This window comes from Rhinolophus ferrumequinum, assembly GCF_004115265.2.
Source record: "Rhinolophus ferrumequinum isolate MPI-CBG mRhiFer1 chromosome 15 unlocalized genomic scaffold, mRhiFer1_v1.p scaffold_54_arrow_ctg1_1, whole genome shotgun sequence".
Classification (NCBI taxonomy): Eukaryota; Metazoa; Chordata; class Mammalia; order Chiroptera; family Rhinolophidae; genus Rhinolophus; species Rhinolophus ferrumequinum.
The window spans coordinates 4,248,419-4,276,415 of NW_022680357.1; the positions used below are offsets into that span (position 1 = coordinate 4,248,419).

General features: G+C 57.5%; 1 protein-coding gene and 1 long non-coding RNA gene across 2 annotated transcripts; one reads left to right on the forward strand and one right to left on the reverse strand.

Moving 5' to 3' along the window:
- Positions 1-324: 324 nt before the first annotated feature.
- KCTD5 (potassium channel tetramerization domain containing 5) lies at positions 325-27,989 on the forward strand. The gene is made up of 6 exons (XM_033101602.1): positions 325-612; positions 12,363-12,471; positions 14,547-14,638; positions 16,620-16,715; positions 19,629-19,754; positions 26,234-27,989. The coding sequence occupies exons 1-6, from the start codon at positions 361-363 to the stop codon at positions 26,261-26,263; spliced, it is 705 nt and encodes a 234-aa protein (XP_032957493.1). The 5' UTR covers positions 325-360; the 3' UTR covers positions 26,264-27,989.
- Positions 4,741-23,696, reverse strand: LOC117019620 (uncharacterized). The gene is made up of 3 exons (XR_004422532.1): positions 23,686-23,696; positions 18,539-18,541; positions 4,741-6,820 (listed from the first exon to the last, which is right to left on the reverse strand). It is a non-coding gene; the product is annotated as an uncharacterized LOC117019620 (long non-coding RNA).
- Positions 27,990-27,997: the final 8 nt, after the last annotated feature.

Here is a 27,997-nt window from a genome sequence, read left to right on the forward strand (position 1 = left end):
TCGCTGGCGTAGCTCTTCCTTTGGCTGGGGGTCGGGCGTGGTCGCGACCTGGACTGGGGGCCGGGAGTCCGGCGTCAGAGCACCGCACATACTAGATTAGACGACAGCGAGCCCCTCTCGAGCCCGGCGCCGGTCTACGCCACAGCACTCCCACTTCCGAGCCCCTAAACCGCGCCGCGCCAGGCTGCGGCCGGAAGAGGGCACGACCGGCCGCTTTTCCGCGCCGAACTTCCGACCCTCAGTGACGCCAGTGCGGACGCTTTTGAAGGATGGACTCGTGGGCGGGACCGAGCTCGGAGGACGCTATTAAAGGCCGGACACTTCCGGTGGAGGGGAGTTGTGGTGGGGCTTGTTGGGATCATGGCGGAGAATCACTGCGAGCTGCTGCAGCCCGCCCCAGGCTGCCTCGGAGTGGGGTTGGGGGGAAGCCTCTGCCGCCGCTGCAGCGCGGGGCTGGGCGCTGTGGCCCAGCGCCCTGGCAGCGTGTCCAAGTGGGTCCGGCTCAACGTCGGCGGCACCTACTTCCTCACCACCCGGCAGACGCTGTGCCGGGACCCGAAATCTTTCCTGTACCGTTTGTGCCAGGCGGACCCCGACCTGGACTCGGACAAGGTGAGGTGTGCGCGGGCCGGCCAGCCGGGTTCGGGCCTCCTGGCCCGCGCTGAGGAGACCCGCCTCGGGCTCCGAGCTCTCGTCACCACCTCGACCCGAGCCCCCCAACTCCCTGTTCTGGGCCCGGGTAAGAGAGGATGCCTCCCTAGCGCCCACCATCCTCGAGGATCCCCAGCCACTCCACCTCAGGGTGTCTCTCTTTGTCGCCCTCACTGCTCTTGGGTGGAAGAGGTTTCCCACACCTCGGACTTTGCTCTGGATCTACTTTCTTTTCTTCCCTGTGGATTCTTTTGTCTCTGATGTATGAACACCTTCTCTTCTCCGTCCCAGTGCACTTACTGGTTCTGGAATGGGAGACCTCTTGCGTTCTTCTCAGCTTTTCACATTCCAGACGTTTGGCTTAAGGCTGGATTGGTGGTGGTGGTGGTGGTGGTGGTGGTGGGGTGTTGACACGGTGGCCTGCCTTTCCCAGTGACTTGCATTTAGAGAGTTGGCGCGCCATCATTTTCAGCCACTACACGCACCCCATTCAGCATACTAAAAAGGTGCTGGCCATAGAATACTTCAAAAGGAATGTTGCTCATATTAAGGTGTGGCTTAGGTGTCAAGGAAGGGCCAGGTAGGAAATCTTTTTATCTGCTTTCGAATTATCTTAGTTTTCCAACTGCCCTAGAAAAAGGATAGGAAAAAGGATAGGATAGATTGATTTGCAGCTTCTCTTTATCAAGTTTAATGCTTACACTGTTGTCCAGATGGTAACAAATTATTTTGTTGATTACCTTTACTTTACAAGACTTGTGTGGCTGAGGAAGAGTATCTTGGAAGCTGTACAACTAACTATACAGGATTGAAACTCAGCAAAGGTGCTGTTGGAAAAATAGTTTTTTCCCTATATTTATCCTAGGGAGTTCACAAGCCTTATTCTTTCCTGGGTCTTTCAGTTGTGCCTACATAATTGCACTTGGCTTTCTGCCTAGCCAACCCAACATTTGCCAGGCATAAGGCTTCCCAGAAAGATTCAGATCCTTCAACTTCGAAAAGCCTGACAGAGACCATCATCAGGGTGGCATGACCTTATGATCAGGAAATGAGAACTCTTGAGTTACCACAAAACAACCCTTCCTTGGATGGAAATCAGAGTTTGAGTTTCCAGCCCTCTGGTCCGCCCCCTCCCCACTCCCCACCCACACCCACACCCTCAGCTATTTCCATTGCTCATTTGACCAAGCTCTTTAAGAGAATTGACCTCCCAGAAAATGACAGCCATCTCCAGGATAGAAATAGGCTTTTGTTAGCTGTGATTTTCCTTTTATAGTGTGGGTGTATATTTTACTGTTTTGTTTTTCTTTTTAAACAGTGGGTCTTAGTGGTCATTCACTAGCATTTCTACTGCAGTCGTTCCTGTTTTGTATACTGAGTCCGATTTTAAATTGCTCATGTCCTTTGGGTTGTTTTGAGGCAATGGCTGGGCTATTCAGGACTGAAACAGTTCCATCCAGGCAGAGTAACTACCGCTTGCACAGTTAAGTCGATTCATCCCTTTATTTTACTGTTTCAAGACTACTTAAAAAATTATGCTTTACTGTAATAGGAGTCCTTTGGGGGAGGGTAATCTATCAGAATATATCCAGATTGTTGTTGATTTTTTTAAATCATCATCCACTTAACCACATTTGTTTTCCGAAATGTAAAACTGAAATTTAGAACGTGAAGGTAATGGAGCAGATACAGTCTCTGTCTCATAAAACAGCTGATAGTAAATAAGGGATAGTTTTAGTCACAGATAATGTGAATTTGCCAGAAAGAATAATGTTAATTCACATTAGTCATAGTCGTAGAGTGTTTTACTTCAAGTAAGAAAATGTATAAGCTACTCAGTCTTCTCAGTTTTTTCTCTCTTGCTTCTGATGAAAGAATGTCCCAGACATTCCCTCTTAGGTAATTAAACCCTGAGTGAGGAATCTGAGGATGAGGGTGGAGGAAAAGGGGTTTGGAGGAGTGGGACACTAGTAATTACACGATGGAAGAGAAGCAGGATGTTGATTCACACATGAAAGCCTCTGACCTCCTAGTTACGATTAAGGAAAGCAAACCTGCCGGATCATCCTAGGACTGAACCTCAGCCGGCCTGGTGGGAAGTTTCCTGCTGGGCATTTGACTAGTGTTTATTGAGCACCTGGGCTTGCAAAAGGTGGTGCTTGGATAGGGGTTGGGTGGGGAGATTTAAGGGGGGAGGAGTTCCAAGAAATGGAAGACCTGGGACCTTCAGGAAGCTGATGCGTTTAGAGTTCACTGGCTTGCTGTTGAACACAGAGTGTCTGGTGGGGAGTTCAGCCAGTGAAGCCGTGTGGGAAAGGTAAAGTTACAGAGTTACAGGATGCTTTCTGGAGGAGTACTAAGAAGTCAACAGACAGGATGTTAGGGTGGGGAGCTGGGCTGTGACTGGTCTCCCCCCCCAAACACAAGTCTTCACATTCCCTGTCTCAGAACTGAGCCCAGAACCCACTGCTCACCAAGCCCCACGCCCTTCCCCTCTTGTCTCAAGTTCTGATTCTGGGCCCATTGCTGCCATGACGTTCTCTATAGACAGCCCAAGTGTGAATTCTCACTTCCTCCCCTGGCTTCCTCCAGTGGAGCTATGTCTGCGGTTATTCATTTCAGCTGCCCTGGGTCATTTTTCTCTCCTGTGTTCCCTCAGGGACACACTAGATGTTATACTCCTTCCCGGAAGTGCTTCAGAAATACTTGACATGTGATTCATTTGGGTTATGTCTCGTATTCCATGGTACCTGGCCCGTAGGCATTGTCAAACAGGTTAGACTTCGTTTAGAGCTGAATCAGCCCCTGCTTTAGTGTGGAGATGCTTTAGGGGTTAAAGGGCAACAGGAAATGTGACTACTTGGGGGTGGGAAGCTACTCAGATGACGTAGGACTTGAGGGGCTTCGGTCTCTGCAGTTGAGCCAGACCTAGAGAGAACTGCGGGTTGCCCGTGAGCTGTTGTCCTCTCACAGGGCCATTGGCCTGGCTTCAGGGCTGCAGGCTCGGTTGTGTCAGATGGGTCCGAGGAGTGGGACATCTGTGCTTCTGATGACATATCCCTTGCCGTTCTTTGCTTATGCTCACTCTGGGTCTACTTAGTGTTAGCAGGAGTCTCAGGACTGGAAAGAGAGGGAAAGGAATTTTGCAGACAGGGTTAAGTGAGGGGTGTGTGGGGAGAAGAACAATCTTTAACTCAGTTTGTCAAGAGAAATGGGGGTAACATGGAGTGAAAAGGGCAGGTTATGTTCAGTTGTAGATACATCAGTGGTGAAAGGCTAGCTAGCTGAATTCCTATGAGCTTCCCCTGCACTGATGAGAGCTGTGCCAGCCTGGCAGAGGCCACGAGTGGGTGTCCCGAGACACCAGTGCATGTCATTTCACTTTGCTTGAGGATGTGGCTGTGGGCATGTTCCTCCCCTGACCACCCACCGTGGTTTGTTTAGGACCTCAAAGAATGGTGCCCTGTCTGCTGGCAGCAGCCCCTACCCGCCCCCCCGAGTATAGCAGGCGCTCACTCCCAGCAAATGCTGTGGTCACCTTTTCATAAGGCGCCTAACGTGAACGCCCCTCCGACCTGAGCCTGCGTGGGAGTCAGTGCTGGAAAGTCCTGAGAAAGAATGAGAAGAGCTTGTTTCAGGGCCTCAACCCCAGGCCATCCCCGTCCCACCAGCCATCGGGGGGTGGCCTGGGAGAAAGTGGGGGCAGCTGCACAGCAGCTCCTCTTTCTGCCGACTGCGCATGCAGCCTTCACTTGCTCTCATCCAGCAGGGCAGTGACTGGTCTTGGTTTAGAGCAGTGGTCAAGCAACAACGGGCCAACAGCCTGATTTTGCAAATAGAGTTTTAGGGGAACACAGAGAAGCTTGCTCATTGCCAGGTTATTTGTGTCTGCTTTCACCTGTAAGTGGGAGCTCATGGCTCCTTTCCAGGGACGCCCCAGGTCAGTGGTCACTGGGCCAGCAGTCTGTAATGTCCTTTAAAGGAGCTAACTGCTTGGTATCAAGGGACGGGTCTGTGTGGCCAGGATGCCAGCAGGCCTCCTCTCGCACTGCTCCCTCCCCAAGCCTTAATTGGGCAACTCTCCCCAGACTGCAGAGCTCCTGGAACATTTCAGTCTGGAGTTGATGGGATGGAGCGTTTCCCTGGTGGCGGTGAGACTGGGGACTCGGGCCTGACTTTGACTCCGCCCACAACGTAGCTTCCAGTGTGACGTGGTGCAGTTAATGTACCTCTCTGGTCATAGAGGAGTTGTCAGTGACTATGAATGGACCCCTGCCCCCGGGTACCTGGTGCTGCGTCACTGCAGTCAATAGAGAGAGCTCTAGTGCTCTTTATTTCACTTTTGTGCTTTGTTTTTCAGAAGAAGGTGCCAAGAATGCTTTCATCTCCCCGTCAGCATGTGTTTTTCTCACTGTCTCTTACATATTCTGCCTGGCTCACTGCAAACGTCTTGGAGGGGCCCAGGAGCCGTGTGTGTGGGAGCCGGCCCCCAGTCTCCCTTGTTTCCCCAGCTGCCTTTTCATGCTCCCCCCAGAGCCCCCGGCTGGTCTTAGGACAGGCCCTGGAGGGCGGGTTCCCGTTCTGGACACTGGAGCTGTGCCCTGGGGGAGGGACGCAGCCTCCTGGGCAGCCACTGAGGTTTCTTGCAAGAAACTGGATGCCTTGGAGCCTGGGCAGTGCCGCTCCTAGTGCACGTGCCATCGTCGCGTGTGTTGGCACGGGCTGGCATGCCACGGCATCCTGGTGGGGGCTGTGCCGAGCGTCCCTCCCGGCCTCGAGTTCTAGTGGGTTCTGGTTTCTTCGGCAGTTGGGCTTCCAGGATCTTGGCAAATCTGGCTTGGGTGGGTGCGGGTAGTTGTGGAGGGATAAGCTGGGCGGGCCCCTCACTGCCGAGGTCGGTGTTTCAAAGCAGGAGAGGTGGGCAGCGCGTGGCTCCAGGCAGTCCTTGGGGTGAGGGAGCAGAGGAGCCGTGGGCCTGCCCTTCGCCCCATTGCGAAGGAGGGTGGACTCTGCACTGGACCTGCCAGCAGGACCGAGTGCAGGAAGAGAGCAGAGGCCACCAGGGAGCCAGCAAGGCGGTGGCTGTGGGGACAGGTGGTGGTGAGGACTCAGGTGCCCCGTGGGGGCTGTGGGCCTGGTGTGAACCCTGACGGTGTCCGTCTGAGGGTCCTGCTGCCAGCCCTGAGCGCTGGTGCCCAGGGGACTGGAGAGCCGGGCCCTGAGGAGGCTTCACCCCAAGCCTGGCAGAGCCTGGCTCCTTCCGACTGGAGCTCCTGCCCGGGCGTCATGGTTCCTGCCTGTTTCCATCTCTAGGTGATTTCCTGACGCCAGCAGTTTGATGATAAACATGCACTCACCCCACGAAAATGAGTAGTGTGGCCCCTGTAGGGGTTGATGTGCAATGTTCCGTGCACGGGACGTCTCTAGGGAGGGACGTACCTGAGGAGCCCCAGCAGATGGACATCCCTGTCTTGTGACATCAGTTTTCTTAGCAGCTATGACCTGGGGATGTGGCCCTGGGGTCGGCAGGCCCATCTGCATCCGGCTTACAACTCTCCTCCCTCAGTGACCTTCTCTCTGTGGGCCCGGTCCTGCCTAACTCAGCGGGGCCTGTGACCATCCCTGCTACTCATGGAGCGTGGTGGGAGCCCCGCAGGTGACTCTCAGGCACGTTTGTTCCCGAAGAAGCCTCACGGCTTCCCAGGGGTGGCCTTTGCCTCTGCTGTGCCTCATTTGAGTCCTGTGTGTGTCATCTTAAATTCTGTTACTAAGCTCCAGTGAATGGCGTCGTCGGGGGCTGGGAGGCGGCCTGAGGGTCAGGGCCCTGCAGCCTGAGGGGTTTGTTTCCAGGGCAAGTGGCCGGGGGCAGCGCGAGGGTCCCACCTGGAGCCCTGACATATGCGCCCTTGCTTTTCCTTTATTCCCCGTGTGGGCCACAGGGTTTTGGATCTCTGGGTGCGCCCCGGGCACCGTGGGGTCTCGGGGAGGGGAAACTAAGTCAGAGCCAGCTGCCCTCCCGCACCTGTACAGCGAGCACGGCTGCTGTTTGGAGTCCCGGCCCCGCTCTGTGAATCCCGTGCCTCCGACAAGCCTCTGGCCTCTGGGCTTCCGTCTCTTCACTTGTCATTGATGACGTCTGAGTCCTCTTCTAGATCAGGGATACGAGAAACTGTAGAAAACAAAGCAGAAAAGAGGGCAGAGGGGAAGGTTTTGTGTGCAAATTTGAAATGGTCACTTAAAATAGATAATTTCAGAGTAAAAACTAAGTATTTCTAATGAGGTTGATTGCAAATGTTCGTGCACAGAAAACTTGCTGCTTTTGCACTTAAAAGCAGTGGGGAATCTGACAGAGAGAATATATGTCGCATTTAGTGCAGGACACTCAGCCCTCTTCATTTCCAGTCTCCAGGGGCCGTCCCTTTTCTCTTGCAACAAAGTGGTCTTGTCCATTTTGTCGTGTTTGTGGAAATCGGGAAGGATTGAAAGGAGCTAAGTGCAAACTCTCTAAAGAACTCGTGGAGCCAGAGGAGACGTGTGGACAGAATAATTTTCCGTTGAGAATCTTGCATGAGAGCCTGATTCTCGACCCTTTGTTCCTTCTTTCCACTTTTGGACCATGTGGTTGTATCCCTGAGTGGCGGCCCTTGTGAACAAGTGGCCTCAGTTTACCCACGACACATGCTGGGTGCTGCATTCGATTCTGCCTTTAACTTACGGGCCAGGTTTTACTTCTGGGCGCGGCATGGACAGGGAGAACCTCGGCCTCGGGGATGGTCGATTAAGGGACCCGGGGGCCTTCCGGGTCCCCTCAGAGCATCGCTTCCCAAGCATCCCGTGGGAGAGGGTGCCCTGGGCTCCGCGGAGTGGTGGCGTGCGGCTCACTCTGCGGTTGGCTGTCAGGGTTGCCTGTCTGCCTCCCTCCAATGTGGGACCCCACGTCAGGGGTCTCCTGGGAGAGCATGTGACATGGGCTTGGCCGTGGCCAGGGCGTCATCTCTGTGGCTTGGCAGCTGCCCTGCCCACGTCTCAAAGCCCTGTGGTCCAAGCTCAGGGAGGCAGGAGTCACACCTCTCCTGGAGACAAGCGGCTCCGTCTGGAGCTTGTACCCACTTGGAGTGGGGTTCAGCCAACCTGGGCATCAGTGCCCCCCCACTCTCCCCCCAGAACCCATGTGTGGAATGCAGGGAGGCGGGTGTGCTGTCCTCGTTAAATATTCAAGAGCCAGGCCCAGCATTTTCCTTTTTTATGCCTTTAGGGAAGCTGTATATTTTTAAAGCCAGCACTTCACAAGTAGGTCAAACGCTAATTCAGTGAGAATTGGGGAAGGTCAATAGAGGGAAGTGATCAGTGCGAAAGCGGTCTGAAGTCCGGCAGGTTTACAAACACAGAAACCCGCGTGCCGCTCTGTATGTGTAGCACACGCTTGTTAGCTAAATCGAGGAAAGGACAGAAAGGGAGGAAGAAGAGACCCCTGCGTCTTGCCCCCGGCCCGTGTTCAGTCTCGGTCCAGTTCCCTTGCTTATTCATGTGGCCTCCCCACGTGTACGTCACCGGGGCCTCCTTCCGGTGCTGGTGCAGACTGTGCGGTGACGAAATGACGTTCCTGCAGGATCGTGCCGGCCCCTGGGCCTCAGTCACGCCCAGTTGCTAGTGTAGATGCCACCGAGATGTCCTCTCTGTTCTTACGCGTGAGCCTGAGATTCCGCATTTGGGAGTTTTGTGTGTTTTCTGTATTTCTGTGTTTTGTATTTTTCTTTATTTCCTCATCACCAACACGAGCACATGAGGTGCTGGCGCCCCTGGCACTCGTGTCAGTCGCTGTCTAGTCAGCTCGCCCCACAGTGATGCCTCAGGGTACCTGTCCACGGACCACAATCGCCAACACTCCTCGCTCAGGTGCTGGGGACACGGCTTTTCCAGGGTCCTGCTCTGTGCGTCTAAGGAAGAGTCAGTCTGTGGGCATCGGGGCTGCAGCCGAGATAAGGCCCCGTGTAATTTCCGGGTCTTGGCGGAGGGCCCAGCTTTTGTACAGGTTGAAATCTCCCTTCTGGCAGGCCCAGGGGTGAGGGCACCGCGCCCGCAGGCCCAGGGGTGAGGGCACAGTTCGCACAGGCCCAGGGGTGAGGGCACCGCTCCCGCAGGCCCAGGGGTGAGGGCACCGCGCCCGCAGGCCCAGGGGTGAGGGCACCGCTCGCACAGGCCCAGGGGTGAGGGCACAGTTCGCACAGGCCCAGGGGTGAGGGCACCGCTCCCGCAGGCCCAGGGGTGAGGGCACCGCTCCCGCAGGCCCAGGGGTGAGGGCACCGCGCCCGCAGGCCCAGGGGTGAGGGCACCGCTCCCGCCCGCCGCTGCCTGTCCTGTCCTAACCCTGGTGTCTCTCGGCCCCGATTCTTAACGATGCCAACTGGATCCAAATGAGTCCACAAGAAGCAACCCACCAGAGAGCCCTGACGTGACTCATGGCGGAGGCCACGCAGGCATTTCCATCCTGGCCGCTCATCAGTGGCAGGGCTCGACAGGCTGGCTTGTCACTGGCAGAGGATGACATAGTCTGTGACGCAAGGCCACTTGCTCTTCAGGCTCTCAGGGTCCTCCGGTGAACCGCAGGTCTGGACTCCCGTGGGTGGGCCTCGAGGCCGGCTGGGCCTGGACTCTGGCATCCCTCCCAGGAGGGAGTGTCGGGCCGTGTGAAGACAGCTGCCGGGCCTGGTGATGCCTGGGCCACCCGGATGGACGGAGCTCCGAGAGTCACGCCGTGTGGAGAACACCGGCAGGTGAGGGGCCCTTCTAAAGCCCACTCGGCTGCGCCTGTCCTCCTGGCCGCCGGCCCAGGTAACAGGTGTGTCTGAGTGACCGGCAGGTTCTGGGCACGACGCCCAGGCAGCTGGCTTGTGTTCCCCAAAGGTGGGAGGGTACCCAGCTCTGGGCATTGGGGTTCTGTTGTGCATCTGAACGCCTGGTCCCCCGCCGCTCCCCGAGGTGTTCTCAGCCTGAACTTTCTAATTCATGTGTTTCATCGAGTGTCTCAGGGTGGCCTCTGCGAGGTGTTCAGGGTAAGCCATGAGCTGTCGGGGGGGTCACTTGAGGCACTGCTCTAACTGATTCAAAGCTGCTGATCCTCAGAAAGGGACATTCAGCGTGTCCCAAGAGTGCCCCCGGTCCCTGCCATCTCCGGATTAGCCCCACGTGTGCGGCCCAGCACAGCGCCAGCTCCGCTCTGCCCTGTCCAAGCGGCAGTCTGCGTTCCTTCTGCACCGGGGCACCCTGGTTTTCGTCTGGCTCACCTGCCTTTCCCTCCTCTGTCCCATGGCCTGGTCCCTCCAGGCTTTGTAGGCCTGGGTCACCTTTGTGTAGCTCGTGTTGCTCAGCGTGGCGTTTGCACTTAGTAAACATTCTGTTCTTCTGCTGGGTCCCAGCTCTGAGTGCCGTGCCCAGCTCGTGAGTCGTGTGGCCCGAGTCTTCCGTCTGACCTAAGGCCGGCCCTGAGGCCTCAGCCCCTTGACGAGGGAGGCTCCCTGGGGTGTCCTGAGGGTGGAGACGAGCCCCGTCCCATCTGATCTTTCCTACTTGACCTGCCAGCTGTCTGTGAGGGAACAGCGAGCTGATGAATAATTTCTGAGCTTGCTAATGTATAAATGTCACGGTTTGGCTCTTGTCATACCTTGGGCGTGTGGGGGGAAGCCCCTCGACTCTGTGTCGTGGCAGCTCCATTCCTTTCTTTCCAGACCTGGGCCCCTTGGTAGGAAACGGTGGCCGTTTTCCCCAGTAGGGAGGCTGCTGAAGCAACATTCCTCCGTAAGTTGGTCTGTGGGGTGTTTTGGCCTCGCCTGGATAATGGCCGGGGTTCGGAGGGCCGGCAGGTAGGAGCCCATGGGAGTGTCTGACCAGTGCTTCCTTCCCTGGGCGATGGGGCCCAAGGAGGAATTTGGGAGGTCTGCGAGTAGGGCAGTGCCCTGGGGGACAGGAAGTCCTCGGTGGGGGAGAGGAGCAGGCAGTGACAGAGGGCAGGGCTGAGTGCCCGGTCCCACGGGAGAGCGGGACACAGGTGCTCTGGGCTGAGTGGGGCCCGCACACAGACCAAGGCTCCACGTGCCCTCACGTCCAGAGCCTCGTTGATGTGAGCTAAAGAAAGCGGGTTTTTATCGCTTTGTGATCGTGGACTTAGGGAAGAAACCTTTGAAACCACCAGGTTTTACCACACGAATTCCAGGATTTGATGCTCATGAATGAAAAATAGGGTCCTAACATCTCAGAGCATTGCTTTGTGGTCACGAGGTGTCCTACCCCACTGTGTGTCTGGGCTCTGGTTCCCATGGCCATGTGACATCCAAGAGGTTCAGGTGTTTCCACCGCACCACGCCCCTGCAGAGATGCCCGGTGCGGTCCTGGGGTACGGCCAGCCAGCTGCTTTCTTGTTCCCCGGTCCTCACCCGCGGAGGACCTTCATGAGCCCAGGAGCCATTTTCTGGACAGGGAGACACGTTGACTCTCACACTGTTTTACTGTCACTTCTTGTCTCGTGGCCGAGGCCTCGGCACCTGCTGCCCTCCCTGGAGCCGTCGGTCCAGGTACCAGACTCTGCCTGGGAAGGGCAGGTAGGCTTGTGGGAGGGAGAGGATTCTTGATGGGCTGCAGGCGCTGGTGTGGCGGGAGTTGCTGCTCAGTCCCTCATCCACCGGGCAGCCGCACTGGGGGGCAGCCTGGGCAGGGTCATACTCAGCGACCGAAGTCAGAGATGCGGTCGACACGTATCCTGGCAGCTTCAGGTCCATTGCGTTGGGTGGACCCCGGTACAGTCACGCTCCGCACCGGTGTGGCTCCTTCGCCGCCGACAAACCCCCATTCTTGTTACTCTGCGTGACCTCCATGAGGTCCCCTCTGGTGGTGTCATGGTGCAGGGACTGCCCCCACCCGAGTGTCCACCCTCCCTGGCCATGGCTAGTGGCTGTGGTTGGCGCCAACTTGGAAGATTTGCCAGCGGGCGGCGAGGGTCCCTGAAAGCCCCCGGCCTTGGGGAGGAATCCGGGGTGGGCCAGGTGAGGGAGGAGCACCCTCTGAGGGTCTGTTTTGCAGGCAGCTCAGCCTCCAGGGCTGCCGCCCACCGACTGAGGCTCCCTTGGTGGTCAGCAGTCATTGGGAAACTTGGCGGCCACCTTCAGAGGAAAACGAGGCTCTTTTCCATGTGCCTCTGACCCCCAGTCCTACACACCTGCCCCAGGAGGAGCCCCGAAATGAGAAGGGCAGGTGCTGGCCGCAGAGGCCCGTGTCGCAGTGGCCTTCCGAAGTGGAACCGTCGGTGTCAGCCCTGCCTTTAAGAGTTCCATGGATGAGAGTCTGTTAGTCACGCTTGTGGGATGGTTTCTAAAATGAGAAAAGGATCGGCTTTCCTCAGACATCTTTGGAGCAGTGAGGCAGGAGGCCCCATACATAATCACCTGCTTCACATGAATAAAGGGAGGTTAACTTGGTACGAAACAGAAGTTAAACTTGGCTTCGACCTGAAATGGTGACAGATCGGGGTGGAGGCTACAGACGGCAGGAGGCGTGCAACACCGCTTTGGGGTTCCCAAAAGTGCCATGAACGCCATCTGGTTAAAAAGATGCACGACCCGCGTGCCTCTAAAAGTCCCTTTAAATGTGACCTGGCTTGGGGTGAGCTGTAGTCGCTGCTTTCTGGCCCAAGATTCACGTTGGTGCTTTCTTCTTTGTAGGATGAAACAGGTGCCTATTTAATCGACAGAGACCCCACCTATTTTGGGCCCGTGCTGAACTACCTGAGACATGGAAAGCTGGTCATTAACAAAGACCTCGCAGAGGAAGGTGAGTTGAGGGCAGGATCCAGTGAAGGTGCCAACTGGACCCCTCTGAGTCCGAGCTGCCCTCAAGGAGCAGCCCTTGTGCGCCAAGGGCCTGGTTGGGGTCCGTGCACCCCTTCCCTCCTTCAGAAGTCCTAGATGCCCGAGTCTCCTCACCTGCTCTCCAGCTTCCTCGCAAACGTGTCCTATGAGGCAGCAGACATTGGTCTCAGAGAGGTGAGAGGTCTGCTTGGCACGACCTCTTCCCCTCCTCCCGGAAGCAAAGGCTCTTAAGAGCTGGGCTGGCTCGTCAGGACCTCTGTAGCAGAAGGGCCCAGGGACGTTGGCCCAGGCTCCTGTAACCCCACTGCCTGGCTATGGGGTCCCCTATGCTGTGGGCCTCTCCACGGACTCCCTCCTTCAATGATGCATGAGGGTGGGGCTCCACCCTTGAACAGCCACCTGTTCTCACAGTGTGAGGGCCGTGCGTTAGGGATGTGCTGCCGTGCGAGTTTCCCAGATGTCCCTCAGAGTCTCGATCACCCCGGCTCTGCTCTCCCTCCAGGGCACCCCGTGTCATCACCACTTGAGTTCTGTCTGCGTTCTCAAGCGTCGTGCTAAGTTCAGACTCTGGCACAAGAAGCAGGGATGCCAGGCGCAGCCCTGTGGGCACCAGACCCGAGGCTGGCGTGTCTGCGTGCTGTGGTGTGGGATTGGCTCCCAGCACCAGGGAGCTCCGGAGAGGTTCAGGGCACTGGCACTCAGTGGGCTCCGGCTCTCCCGCTCTGCCTGCGTCCTGGAGCCGCCGCCGGCACTGAACTGTGTGCTGCGGTACGTCAGCTCTCACCACGTCTTGCTCGGTGTCTTTTCTGGCCCTCAGACTCCTTTTTTCATGCGCACATACTTGCATGGTTTGGAGCACCCTTTTGTGTGTGTGCAGTTGTACAATTCTGGGCTAAACTTCACAGCCTGTTCCCAACGTGATTTGCTTAGAGACGGGTACTCGGTGTGACAAAGCCCCGCTGCCCAGCCTCGCTCACCTGCCTTCCGACTGGCCTCAGACAGAGTGCTTTCAGGGCACTGTTTCCTGGCTCTGCCCTTCAGAGGTTAGTGCTTGGAGCGTCCAGGCGGAAGAAAGACGTGCCCTTCAGGCCCCGCGCTTGTCCTAAAGCTTCATTTGCAGTGCCCGTCAGTCCTTACCCGCGGATCTGATGGGAAGGGCTGGTGGTGGCCAAGACTCATCCTGAGAAGTGACATTCGAGAGGCAGCCTCCTTTTGGGTGGCCCTGAAAAAGAACAGGCAGCCCAAGCAGGTCCGGCCGCCAGAGTCCACCCTCTGAGCCCCCAGTGCTGCCAGTGGAGGGACCACGCCGTGCAGAGCAAGGTCTGGCCAGGATGACCGGGGCTGTCAGCTGAAGGCATGCTCTGAGCCTTCTGGAATAGCCACGAGGAATCCCTGAAGCAGAGCTCCTCTTGTGTATTCTTTAGAATTCCTGGCGGTTTCGCGTCCCTCACATGGTGCATTACAAGTAGCCGTCTTTGGGAGGAAAGGAGTCCCCCAACTGGCAAGAGTCCTGGGACGAGGAGCTGCCTCCTCCGCCAGCCACAGTCTTGATGATTGAATAGGGAGCCCGAGGTGCCCAGCGCCTCAGGCGTGTACAGGGCGGCCAGGCCAGGCCGGAGCCTCTGGGGGGGGGGGGGGTGTGGACGAGTCGGCCAGCCCAGGGCAGACAGCTGCAGGCTGTGCAGGGAAGAGCTTGCGTCCCACCCGGCGTGCCCGGCGTGGAGATCGGAGTCCACACTCACAAAGGCGTGTGTGCAGCAGCTGTTGTGCGCACGAGCTCTGCACCCAGCAGGTCACCTTGGGATTCATGTAAGAGTGTGTTCCGTAAACCTGCTGTTCCTCCATCTGCGCCCCCATCCCAGTCCTGGGGAGCCCCACAGAGAGCCCGCAGTGTCTGCACGGAGTCTAGGGGTGTTCGGGACGGGGGCTGAGGAGCACTGAGTGGGCCGGGCACATGTCACAGGTCCACCGCAAGGCCGAGGTGAAACGTTTATTCCTTCATCTGCTGAAAATCACAGTTATTTTTCTCTATTCCAGGAGTGTTGGAGGAAGCGGAATTTTACAATATCACCTCACTAATAAAACTTGTAAAAGACAAAATTAGAGAACGAGACAGCAAAACATCACAGGTGAGCTCATGACTAATGTGCTGGAATCTTCCAAGGCCTGGTTCCTGGATGCGGCTCCCACCTCCCCCTCCTAGCTGACCAAGGGCCTTCTCAGGAGGCCTCAGGAGTGCGCTGTCCTATCTTGATGACCATCTTCCTCTGTTACTGTCCTAGCGCCCAATGGCCTGCCCTCTAGCCACCTGCGGTGCTGCCAGCTGGCACCATGGCAGGCTCGCAGGACACATTCATCTGGCCCTGCCCAGCCTACCCTCAGGGAGTCCCACTGCAGTGCGAAGGGACAGGCAGCTGCCAAGGAGGAAAGGAAAGCCTGGGGAGGGTGAGGGGGTGGCGGGGAACAGAGGCCTCCAAGGGGGAGTGGGTGTGGGTGTGTAGCCGTCTCGCGAGGGCATTGCAGGCAGGGTGCTTGCCCACTGCGAGGGCCAGTGTGGGAGGCAGCAAGGAGCGGGCAGGCTGTGGAGGTGGGGATCCTGCAAGCCAGCTTCGGTGCAGTGAGGACTCGGCTTTACTAGAAAAGCAGGGCTCGCTTGGTTCTCTTTGTACCACCTTTGTGCCTGGCAGTGCCAGAGCCAACAGAGCCACGTTGCTGCCCACTGGGCCAGTGTTTGAAGTGGCCTATGTTTGGCCCCACTGTGAAGGCAGGCACCGAGGGTCTAAGGGATTGGTCTTTGTCGCTGCGCCTGCTCTGCTTCTGGGCACAGAACGATACACCTTTGCCCAGTGAGTTCCGCTCCTTAGGCAGGAGGACGAAGCGGACGGTCCCTCAGAGCTGCCATTATCTGGAGAGTCTCAGTCCACTGAAAACTTTTTCAACCCCCAACCCCCGTGAGCTTTCCCACTGGGCACCTGGCAGGTTCTGAGCCAGAGGTCTTGGCCTTCGTGAAGAGGCTGGCTGACAGCCGGGCCACTCGGAATGTCTGGTCAGGCGCCAGGCTGGGAGAGGGGCATGCCTCAGGGACAGCCTGGGAGGCTGGGACCACCCGCCCGCACGGCCCCCAGCCCTCCTGTGGGAGCCTCTTTGGTGCCAGGACAGTTGGGAGGAGACATGTCCACAAACTCCCTGGTCATCTCTGGCCAGTTTGCCTCATCTCCCCCTCCCCCCTCGCAGCCCGACTTATGACCCATGTGACCTGGGCTGACCCTGAACCTGTGTGCCTCAGTCTCCCTTTCCGTAGTAGAGCTGGAGGAGCCCCGCGTCATGGGGCCTGCGTCAGGACTAGAGGGCTCAGGCCGGATGTTAGTGTTACTGTTTCTCAAACGGAAGCAGCCTGCTTCAGGCTGTGACACTGTCATTCAAGTGTCACTGGTATGAGTCACTGTCTTAATGTCAGAACAGCCTGGAGTGCCTTCGGCCCCTTCCCCCGGTTACACGTGTGCTGTGTGTGGTGGCCACCACCTCCTGCTGGAATAGCAGCACCGCAAGGGCAGACCTCCCCAGGGGCTCCCAGCACCAGTACCATGCCTAGAATGGAGCCCAGGGAAGGTCAAGTGGGAGGCTGGGTCAGAAGATACACCCATTTGGGGGAGCCAGTTCAGCCCAAGGGAGGGCTCCTGTCTGAGCTGCTGGGAGGTCTGAAAGCTTTGCTGGGAGTAGGGGGATTCTGTCCTTTGAGCAGGGGGATTCAGGGACTTTGTGTGATTCCCCCGAGGAACAGAGGTGAATGTCCTCGTGCGTTCACATCTAGACACAGGTGCTTTGGGCATTTTAGGAACATGACTCATTTTATTTTGGAATTTAGAAATAGAAATATTTTTGGAGGCAGATGAGAAAGCAGCAAATGGCCGCTTTTCTAGCCCAGTTGGTTTTGCTGGGGTAGATTCATTCGGGGCTGCTTCGAGCTGAGCCTTAGAGGAAGAAGAAAACATCAGCCTCATCGGGGCCCTTGTGCGGTCCCCAGAACCAGCACCCACGGAAGGGTAGCTGGGCTGGGCTGGGAGCAGCGAGGTGTGGGTCCTGTCTCACCTGTGGCCCTTGTTCTTGCAGGTGCCGGTGAAGCATGTGTACCGTGTGCTTCAGTGTCAGGAGGAGGAGCTCACACAGATGGTGTCCACCATGTCCGACGGCTGGAAGTTTGAGCAGGTGAACCCCACTCCCCAGCCCACCCCCGCAGGGGTGACGTGAGCCTGTGATACAGTGGAACTTTTCATGACAAAGGCCACGCCTGCGACCTCTGGGCTGCTGGCCCCAGGGACCAGCAATGAAGCCCTGGGAGCCTGTGGTTCCTGGAACCGTGGTCACTGGCACCTCTCACAAACGGCAGCCTGAACCTCAGTGTTCGTGTGGGGAGGGAGGAGTTGTTCTTAAAGAACCCCCCCGCGCTTTCTCCCCATTTTTCTCTCTGCAGTTATTCTTGCTCTAGCCCATTCTTTCGGGGGGACTGTTGTCTGAGCTTCCATCTGGTGTCTAGCGTGTATGTGGCTGACATCCTGAGGGCCTCCTGGCCTGGCCCTCCCCGTGTCCACCCAGCCCCTTCCGTGCTGGCTGAGCAGAGGAGGCCTCCGGCTCCTGAGCGCTGTGGGTGGCACGGATGCCCCTTCCCGGTGGGGCTGCCCTGCGGCCCTGCAGCCCCTTTTCTGCCCTTGATGGGAAAGATGCTGCAGATGCGGGTCCAGCTGTGCCTCTCCACTGTCTTCAGCTCTGCTGGGGCCTCGGACTGGGGCCTCTTCCCATGCTCCCTCGCACCATGCAGCTCTGCGCACTGATCTCGTCGCAGGTGGATGCACTCAGTATCTGTGGCCTCACACGTCATGGGTGTCCTGAGGGGCCAGCACCTTTCCCACCAGCTCGTCCTCACTCTTCTGCTTTCTTAGGTAGAGACTCTGAGGTTCGGGCTTGGGACACTGTCTGGCCCCCAGCCCCGGGCACTAGTGGTGAAGGATAGATACTGGATCTGTGACCTTCACCGCAGAGGCCGGCTGCCCTGCTCACAGGGCCCCCTCTGGCTCTGGGGGTTTCCTCTGTTGCTGGCTTCCATAAGGGGTAGGTTCTATCCATTGTGAGTGGTCCTGCCCAGAGAGAGAGTGGGAATTTAGGGGGTTTCCCCCGCACCCCTCCTAATTAAGTCTACCCCTTTGCTTTGGGTCTTCTGAAATACTGGCTCGCATTGTGGAGTGCTTGGAGTTCCCTTAAAATGTCACTAAAGACAGGTACAGTCAGCATTTGTGTCCCGCCCTCCACCAGGGCTGCTCTGTGTGTCTTGCTCTCAGGGTGTCACAGCTTGTCCTGTCCTGCCCTGCCCTCTCACCGGAGGCCCAGTAGGGTCCTGGGCTGTGCACGTGTGTTTCTCATGCTCCGACCCCATCAAAATCTGGCCAGAGACTCACGCAGGAACAGCAGTCTCCTGCTGCCCCTCCTGTTGTCCCTCGGTGTACAGCCTGGACGAGGGAGATGGTAGCAGCTGTCACCAGTTCAGGAGGTGTGTAATAGGTCACCCTTGAGTGGCGTTAAGCACGTCTGTGGCTCCTGCCGGGAGGGAGAGAGCACGTCCTGCTTCTTGCCTGGGCGTCTTCCTCCCCGTGTCCAGCTCAGGGACTTTGTCCTTAGCTCCTCTGATTGGATCCCAAATCCACCGAGAAGAGCAGGGTCGTATCTTCTCGAGCCTTCCATACGTGGCTCAGTTTGTCACTCGGGACATCCTCCTCCCGGTTCATGCCAGCAGAAGCCCAGAACCAGAGGCATCTTTGCTTAATGAGAAATTCTCTCCTCGCAGAATCAGGAGCTGGACCTGCCTACTGCAGGGGATGTGGCGCGGGAGCTTGGGCCCAGCCAGGGCAGGACCTAACCCAGGCTCACCCTGTGCTCAGTGATGAGGCCAGAACAAAGTCCAAGCGAGCTTTGGGAGACGTTGCGTGCCTCCTGAGAACGTGGCCTCCGGGTAGACGCGATTATAAGTGGCTGCATACCCACTGCCAGTCTGCATCCAGGGCCAGGCCCCGCTGTGTTGTGCAGGTGGCAGGGCCTAGCTCCTGTGAACCTGGAACAGACTTCCGGAGACACGGAGAGCATGTCTGCCCCTTTTCTGTGGGCCCCCTCTGCTCTCCCCTCCTCTGGCCATGCGGCCTCACCTGTCCACATGTGTCTCTTGCTCGGCTGCACCCACCGCCCTCACCTCGTCCTTCCTGTGTCTCTGTACGCAGAGCGCCCACCCCTGCCTCTCCTACATGCACAGATTCATCTGTGGAGAGACTGGCGAGCAAGGGGCCTCCTAGTGTTTGTCGCTGTGATAGTTATGCCACGGGTGGCCTTAGTACAGTTTTAGTAGTTTTCTTTTGATTAATTTTGCATTTAAAAGCACAAGTCTTTGGTGGCCCGGGGGTAGCAGGCAGGTTGGCCCTCAGCCCCTGCATGGCCATGGTGGGGGCTGGGCGCCCCTGGGGATGTGGACCCACACAGACAGAGTGACACATGCAGAAGCCACAGCTCTCCTGGCATCTGTCTTTGAGATTCAGGCAGCTCTACCCTCAACGGCCCACCTCTGCCCGCCTTCCCTTCCGCCATCAGAGCTTGTCCTCGTGTGCTCACACGGGTGGTGCTCTGGGCCTGTGTGAAGGAAGCAGCTGTGTGCCCGCCTCTGTGGTTCTGCTGCTTGCTCAGGACGAGCTCTGAGCACCCCACCCCAGCCCTGCCCCCCTTCGCACCATGCTTAGCGCTGAGCGCCCCCTCCCTGTGGTCATTCAGCATCGCCTGTGGGCCCAGAAACCCTGAAAACAGTCAGCTATCCTGCAGAGAAGGCCTGTCCGACACGAGGTGTGCGCATGTCATAGGGTCCGGGGGTCAGTGTGTAGGTGCCCGCGTGTGGATGTTTGGGGACCTGGTTTCCCATAAGTTCATTAAAAATCTCTTGGCTAAAACCTGTCCCTAATCTCCCTGAGTGCCCGCTGTCTTTGCCGTGGGTGCTCACAGGCTGGAGCCTCGTTCCTCGTGGGTGGGCTGGTCCTGAGCCAGGCGCACGTTTGGCTCTGCCCACATCACACCTGTCTTCTCCCCTCCCAGCTGGTCAGCATTGGCTCTTCCTACAACTATGGGAGCGAAGACCAGGCCGAGTTCCTCTGTGTGGTCTCCAAGGAGCTGCACAACTCCCCGTACGGCACGACCAGCGAGCCCAGCGAGAAAGCCAAGGTGGGTGACGGGGCTGGCAGGCAGGCAGCCTCACGGATGCTCTGGCCTCCTGCCAGCAGACAGGGCTTGTGAGGGTAGAAGGTACCCGGCTGGGTTGGGTTTTTTTCCCCCCAGAGCTTTATCATTTCTTGTTCTGATCTTGCTCTCTGCTGCGCAGGCGTCCTGGCTGTTTGCTCACCTGTGCTCCTTGTCTGTCATCACGTGCTTCGTGCCTCACATGCCAGCAGCAGAGTCCTGTAACGAAGGACGTGTATCTCTCTCGGGATGGGGGTGGAACAGCGCGGGGTCTTTGCACACAGGCTTCCCACAGAGCAAAGCCCTGTGGCTTCCCCAGCCCACGCCCTCCGATAACCCTTGTCATGGGCAGCGTTGCACGTGGAAGTGTGGTGGCTGTGCTTTCAAGTGATGCCACCATTGTGGGCTGTTTTCCTGGGGATTTGGGAGCGTGGAGGCTGCTGGGTGCATTTCCTGAGCAGTGCCTGCCTCAGCCACACCCGTCCTGCACTGGGAGTCAAGTTTGGTTTGTAAAAGGAGTGGATCCTGCGGGTTCTATTACTTTAGACTCTGCAGAGCGTTGCCTTGGCCCAGCATGGGCCGGTCCTTGTGTAAACTGGCACCTTTCCCTGCTGGGCACTGGCTCTTCTGTCTCCTGAGAAGGGCAGTGCAGCCAGGGTGAAAGCGGAACTGACAGGTCCTTTGCTTTCAGGTTAGCCCCGTGGCAGGCAGCAGTGGCTGGCCTTGCCCAGAGGCGACACATGCTAGTGGCATCTCCTCTGGGTTCGTTCCTGAGGTCAGGGATTCCAGGACAGACAACCCAGCATTGGCCTGGGCTATCTCTACCTGGCAGGACTTTCAGATTTTCAAGACAGGTGGTGGCCAGACAGTCCTGCAGCCAGCTCGGAGAGGCCCCGGGGGTCTGCGAGGCCTTGGCAGAGCTGGGGGCGGGGCTCTGGCAGCCCTGGTAAAGGCTCAAGGTATTGCCTGCCAAAGGGTGTTTGGAGTGAGTGTGGGAAAAGACCAGAGTTGGATTTTAACTGATGACATAAAACCGGGACTCCCAGGGCTTCCTCAGATGCTGGAGTGGCTTCCAGCTGACCCCCAGCTGCCCAGAACCACCCCGGTAAGCCTGTCAGGGTCTTCTTTGGAGGTGTGGGCTTGGGCGGAGTCCCCATGCCCACTGGCCCTCCCAAAGTGGCCTCTCCAGCTGCTTGAGGTAGCGTTTGCACCACGTGTGAGGAAGTCTTGTGCCTGCACAGCTGGTTGAGGGCCCATGTCCAGGCCTCCAGTCCTCATGTCCCCACGCTGCCCTCCTGCTGCTGCTCAGGACAGGACAGCACCGGGGGAGGTCCCTGTGGTGCTGGGCAACAGTCAGGCATGCTTGGGGGAAGGCGCCCCAGCGCCGGCCCCGGGGGTGTATTCCTGTAGAATCGCGGGTAGAATGTGACCCCCACCTGCCGGAGACCCCCCAGCTTCATGAGAAGGCACACCTCTCTCCGAGCAATTGCGGGGCTCTTTTGTAAGCTGTTTATTTTTAGAAGCTGTTATTTCTGAACTTGAAAAGTTTTCCTAGCTGAGCTCACTAGGGCAGCTGCCCGAGCTTGTTTTCCTCAGGTGGCTTTTCAGCTGCAGAAAGGATGTGTCTGTGCTATGAGGGACCTCCAGGCATGACCCCAAATCTCTTTGCCATTGAGAACATGGCCCTGTTTCTCTCTCCAAAAATACCTAGCTCTGAAGTGTAACGGCCAAGTGACTTCTAAACGGGACAGAGCGCGGTCCAGGGAAGCCACAGAAAACCATTGGCGCAGGATTAGGGATGGTGATTTGGGGGCACCTGTGTGCATCCTGAGGGCAGCAAGTTTCACTGCCATGGACCTGCTCACCAGGTGCCCTGCAGCACGTGATAGCATCTTGGCACTAAAGGGCCAACCTCCTGTCTCGGTGGAAGTGGCAGGAGAGAGTGGGCGGGCGTGGGGTCACTCAGCGAGGGGAATGGTCCACCCAAGAACTGCGTCCACCTCCAGCTGCAAGTTCAGGGCCTTTCCCAACCACTCTCCGATTCCGTGGTTTGCCAGGACTTGCAGAACTCGCTACCGTTATGCTCACAGTTGCGGTTTATTACAGGAAGTGCCGGGAGGGAGAGTTCAGATGAGCCAGGGAACCAGCCAGATTTGGGGCTCCTTTGTTTGTGCTCCTATGGAGTCAGGATGATTGGCCACACGCTTAGAGCATTGATCACCAGGGTGCTCCCCCAGCCTCCGAGTCCAGAGATTTTACTGGGCTCGGTCATGACATGATTGGTTGATTAATCGATGATTGATGGCCCATTTGCCTAATTGCAGTCTCCAGGCCCCGTGGCCAACTGACCCAGCCCCCATCACATTGTTAGAGTGTCTGGAGTGGCCTGAAGGTCATGACCTCCCAGGAGCCGAGGGCAAAGGCCAGACTTCTTTCTGGATGAGGTTCAGTTCTTCACTGTGCACTGGGAAGGAAAAGTCTGGCATTTGGGAGGTGTCGGGGCCCAGGAACACTGGGGCACGGGAGACGCCTGAGTCCTGTGTTCCTTCATGGTACCATCTGGGTGTGAGTTTGGGGCCTAGGCCCCCAAGATGAGGCTGGTCTGCGCTTTGCTGACAGCACAGCAGGAACTCCTGGCCCCAAGTGGCCTCCGGACGCGCTTCCCTCTGCTGTCTCCCCACCTCACCCTGCACTGATGGTGTCCTCTCTTCTTCCCCTCCCTTGCCACGTGCTGTGTGCCGAGCCAGAGTGACGACAAGGAGACGGGTCACGATGACAATGACTCAGATTAAGTGTAAATGTCCCGGTGAGCTCTGCTGCCCTTGCAATGGACCCCATACTGTAGTCTCCTCGACCCAGTGTCTCCTCTGCTGTGTATTTCTCTACCTGTAGTTGCCAGAACCTTCCATGTTAGATGCCAGCTGTGTAGATCTGCAGTAGAGCCGGCCTGTCTGGGGGTGGGGCTGTCTGTCGTCCCCTTTATGATCCCCATGTGGGTGGGACGGGGACCTTGGCTGGGGTGCCTGCGAGCCCCAAGTGTCAGACCTCCTCGGCATGGATGTCAGTGGGCGAGGACAGGGGCCTGCACTTCTTGGGGGCCAGGCCACCCCACCTTGCCAGCTTTCCCATCCTGTGACCGGGCCACGGGCTGAGGGTGGCCGCAGAGTCGGGGCTGTGTTGCAGAGGCTGCACCCCAACCCTGAGGCCAAAGGCAGCAGCGCCCCTGTTCCCTGGTGCCTTGGGCGAGGGATGAGGGCGGACGGTTCTGTTTGCCCTGTGATGGGAGACTCCGTCACTGCCCCTGCTATTCCTCACGTCCATCACCTCCCAGCCTCTTCTCGTTGCCCAGGACTCGTAGTCATAGCTGATTCCAGAAGCCCAGTGTTCTCCGTTAGCAGGAACCACCTGGTCTGCTCCCTCCTCTTGCACACGGGAAGTTGAGAGCCAGAGAGGGCAAGTTGCAGGCAGATGAGCAGGCATCGTCCTGGGGTCCTTTGCTCCCACCAGGGCCCTCCTCCTGGGCTGAGCCCTGTCGTCTGGGACCCTCAGCCTCCACCCTGGGAGCAGCACGGAAAGGCATGAGGCCAGCCGAGCAATGAAAGGCCAGCCCTCTGGTCATGAGGGCTAGACCAGGGCGCTTTTTTATACTTGTAGTGGTTGGGTTTTTTGTGGGTTTTTTGGTTTTTTGGTTTTGCCTCTTGAACTACAAATCCTAAAATATTTACTATCTGGCCCTTTAAGAAAATGTTTGCAGAGCGCAGGTCTGGACCAGCCGACAGAGCCCAGGGGATTTGCTGCACAAGTTCCTTCTGTCTTTTTTAAACATTAAATAAGAAATGTGAAATTTATGCTGTTAACCCAGTACATGTAAAATATTGTCATTTTATCAAAAAAATCATTGTGATAGTTTTCTCACTTCAGAGTCTCTGAAATCAGGCGTGTAGTTTGCATTTGTGGCCCTTCTCGGTTTGGGGCGGCCACGTCTTAGTGGCTCAGCCGCAGGGAGAAGGCCCTGGACTTTGGGCTGGCCCAATGGTGACCTGTGATAGGAACCCGGCTGGGTGCTAAGGGAGCCCGCGTGAACCGGAGGAGCCACACCCACGGGAGGGCTGCTGGGTGCTGGCACTGGGCCAACATCCGGGAGAATGGAGGGGGCTTCTTTCAGTCAGTTACTGATTGTGCGTCTGCTGGAGCGGCTCTGGTGGCCTCACTCGGGTCTGGGCTGTGGGAGGGGCGGGTGGGAGCTGATCACAGAGCGGCCCTGGGACTGCTGTGACCACTGGCCCCTCCGGAGCCCCTCTGCGGGTGCTGCTCATAGTGCACAGCTGGCCCTGGTCCCTGCGGGAGGTGGCCCAGATGACAGCTCTGTCCAGGGCAGATGGGGCAGTGAGTCACAGAGCCTGCGAGGGTTCTCCTGTTCTCGTTAGGAGATCGTTGTTGGGGCTTCTGCTCTGGCCGGGTGGCCCCTCCTGTACTGTCACCTTGCTCCCAGGCCACATTCCGGTTGTGTGGGCCTCGTTTCCACCACTTAGTCCTTTGAACTCTGCTCTGCTGGGCTCCCACAAAGTGAGGGCGGCTCTGTGTATCATGGGACCCCGCACGCCCCAGCTTTCCCTGCAAACAGCAAAGATAAGGGGCTGACACACCCTCCTGGGGCTGGGACTAGCATCTAGGCAGGAGGAACCTGCAAGGGCTGAGCGAGGAAGCATTGTCACCCCGAGTCACCTCCCAGGCTTTCCCAGTGAATCCTACTAAACCTAGGGGTTTGCTCTGATCCGGCCTGAGGAGGGGCGTGCAGTCTGGGGTACAGCGGAGTGTGCTCCTTGCAGGGACTGCAGCACGTGCCATCTGAGCAACCCCAGAGCTCTCAGAGACTCAGGGGGCCCGGGCCTGGGGGCCAGCAGGGTGTCAAGGGATGGCTGGAGCGACTCCTGAGAGCTTGCACCTTCTCTCCAATGAGCCCTGGGTGACTGTGAGGGACGGCTGCCCTGTTGTGGGCAGGTGCCTGGCTGGTGAGCGGGAGGTCATGGGGCCAGTGGGGCACTCTCTGTGAGTCTGAGAACTTTGCCTGCCACCCGCAGGGCTTTACTGGGCAGCAGTGAAGTTCACTCCGGCCAGAGTGTCCGTGTGGGTCTGGACCTGGCGTGAATAGGGCTGGCCACCTTCCGGGGCACGTCCTTCTGTGGCTCCCAGGCCCAGGGCTCAGAAGCACAGTGTCGGGAGCCATATCTCAGCTCTGAAATTCAAGCAAAAAATGCCCCTGGGCGGTTCACTGTTACACTGCTGAGGAGATCCCAGGGAGGGTCATCTTACGGGCCAGGCTGACACCTTTCTGTCCAGGTTACCTGGTGCTTAGCGGCCAGACTTGATACATCGAAATGGAAATACTGGCCGGCTCTGAAGCCCCCATCTGGGGACACACGGTGGTCCCGCCCCCTCTACCTGGGCTCTAGGGTTCGAGTCTGCAGGTGTTTGTCAGTGTGCGGGCCTGTCCCCTGGTGACTCCAGGCCTCGAGGAGCTGCCAGCCCGATTGGGAGGTGGGTGGGGGCACAGTGGTCAGAGAGGGGCCAGGGTGAGGTGAGGGGCTGCTCTGGCCCTGAGCTGCCAGGGAGCGGAAGGGAGAGGGGCGCGGGCTCTGCGGGGCTGGCAGTGGGGACAGGTGCATGTTCTGTAGAGTCCTGTCCGGCTCCAGCAGGAGGAGGCTGGACCCTTCAGGGTGGGCGGTCCAGTCACAGGAGGCCACACACTGTGCAACAAGACGTGAGCCCAGGCAGGCAGCATACAGGGCAAGCTGGCGGGTGTCGCCGTGATGGGGCAGCCCCGGGGCCCAGGCTTCTGGGCTGTGTGACTGGATGCAGGGTGGAGGATACATGGTTTTCAATGGGGCATGGAAGAAGGAAGAGGGTCAGATTGGGGCGGGGCCTCTGGGACCCCACAGTCCCCCGTTGTGCACGTGTCTGTGGCCTAGGATGGAGCTAGGCTGGAGAGGTACTCAGGAGTCGGTGCTTGTCAGGTGGGCAATGAAGCTCCCGGCTGGGGTCTGGGGCTCTTGGGAGGGGAGCAGGAGGTAGCCATCTGGGGGGATGCTGCCGAGGGTCTCGGAGGCCTGATGATGAGCGGTACCCCCTTGGGCCATGCCCATGTTTCAGGCCTTCTGGAGGAAGCCCAGGGAGATGCTGGTTGGACCTGAGAGCGTGTCTTTCTGACGGCAGATTTGGACAAAGAGTGGAGAGAGTTGGAGGGGCCAGTCCCTTGTGTGGGGCCTTGAGGTGCTTGAGCCAGCCCCCCACAAAGAAGGTCAGCTGGGCCAGGCCTGCTGTTCTCAGAGCCTGGCTGGGGGTTCTTGGCCAACTGACGTCTGAGGGCTCGGCTCCCTGGAGCCAGGCACTTGGCTCCAGGGCTGCGTAGCCCCACCTCCCTGTCCAAGGCCCACGTCCTCATTCTCTGCGTTTGGTGTTTTCAGATTTTGCAAGAGCGGGGTTCAAGGATGTGAGGAGCACCGCATCAACAGCTGAAGAAACATTTTACTTTTCCCAAGTTGCAACGAACCGCCATGTCGAGGAAGCTTGGCCGTGAGAAGAAACCTGCTTTTGACAATTTCTCTAAAGAATGGTGTGAATCCTTTTTTGCCTCTGCGGTGGGTGGTGAGAGACAGGACCAGCTGTCCACCGCCGGGCATCCCCACTGGGAGGTGGCGTGCTGGCCAGGCGGGCGTTCCTGCGGGGGCCTCCACTAGGGTTTTCCAAGTGCTGCACAGGCCTAAGGCGGATGCTCCCAACGAACCCCTTCAATCACCGAAGGTCATTTACAGGACCGCGTTCTTGGTGCTACATAAACAGTCTGTAATGGAGCCTGGGCCTCACTGGTAGCAAGTGGCCACAGTGCTGTGGTCCTGGGCTCTGGGTGTCCGATGGGCACCCCCACCGCACCAGGCCCTGGTCCTCGGGTCTGGGAGTCATGCCCGGGTGTGATCGGTTGGCCGTTTCTCAGCCTTGGGCAGCTTTTGACAGAGGCGGCCTCTGTGTGTTCACTACTTCCCGAGCCTCCGCCCTGAAGCTGGGCCTCCTTCAGGCCGTGCTCCCCCAACCTGACCCAGCCGGGAACAGTCAAGGCTTCTCCATTTGTATTTTCCAGGCGAGAGACCTTTGCACCCCTTTTTTCCCAGTGTGGATAGACTTCCCAATGTTTTTACTTTTTAGAAACGCCTAAAAGTGTTGCTGCATTTTGGATTGATCTGTTAAGTCATTGAAAGGGAGGTAGAAATTTTGTCACGTCCGTCCCACCCACGGGCTCGTAGGGGAGCTGGCGCCCGTCGGTTAGTGCCTTTGTCTCGCTGGGATGGAGGTCAGGGTGGGAGGCCCGTCCACCTGGCGTCTGGAGCTGAAACCGGGTCACGTTGAAAATTGGATGTTTACAGCGCATCACAAATATTTCTCTTTCTTGCCGGCTCTCTTCGTTTTCTTTGTATAACTATGCAGTTCTCTGGTATTTCTGGGATGTTTGAGACTTCACACACAACCTACACGGGCTCTGCCCACCTGACACAACATTGGAGCTACTAGGATTCCTTTCAAACCTGCTGTCCGCATGCTTTGAGAACAGACCTTTCTGAGCTGGTCATGGAGACTGTCCGAGTCGGGGCACCCGGCTCCGATGAGCAGCTTTCTGCTTCCTGACCTCGGGCTTCCTTCCCGGGGCAGCTGTGCACACTGACGGGGGCTCCTGACACGTCGGAGAGAGGTTCTGACACGTCTAGTTTCAAATGCTTCCGGAGCCCTTTCCTCCTTTGCCAATAACCTGATTAACCAAGTTCTCCAGCACCTAGGACTTACCTCCTCCTTTTTGTAAGGTCTGTTGTATGTTGTTAAATGTTTGGCTTCAACCATTTATAGCAACCTTTCTACAGGGCACATTTCGCCCTGGTGATTCATTCTGCCCGTGGAACCCTGGGAGGAGGGCGGCCCTTGCCGGCCTCGGGTGTACCTGTGGGGCGCTGCTGGCCGCTTAGCGTCGTTTAATTCGTGACCTTGACATTATAGGTAGGCTTGTGGTGTTTTCTTTTTTTTAATTTAAAGATATTAAGACTTAATTCACTAAAATTTATTCTAAGGGGATATTTATACTTTTATACTTTTTTAGGTATCCGTATTTTATCAGCTTACAGTTTAATGCCTAAGTTTCCCCTGAAAATAGCAAATAAAATTGTGTATTTATGAATGAGCAGAGC

What these genes read in the sequence shown, in the direction of transcription:
- KCTD5 (XM_033101602.1), top strand. Translation starts at nt 361, where the DNA reads ATGGCGGAGAATCACTGCGAGCTGCTGCAGCCCGCCCCAGGCTGCCTC. An exon ending in CCGACCTGGACTCGGACAAG is followed by an intron (nt 613 to 12,362) that starts GTGAGGTGTGCG and finishes TCTTCTTTGTAG; the next exon opens with GATGAAACAGGTGCCTATTT. An exon ending in AGCCCAGCGAGAAAGCCAAG is followed by an intron (nt 19,755 to 26,233) that starts GTGGGTGACGGG and finishes TGGTGTTTTCAG; the next exon opens with ATTTTGCAAGAGCGGGGTTC.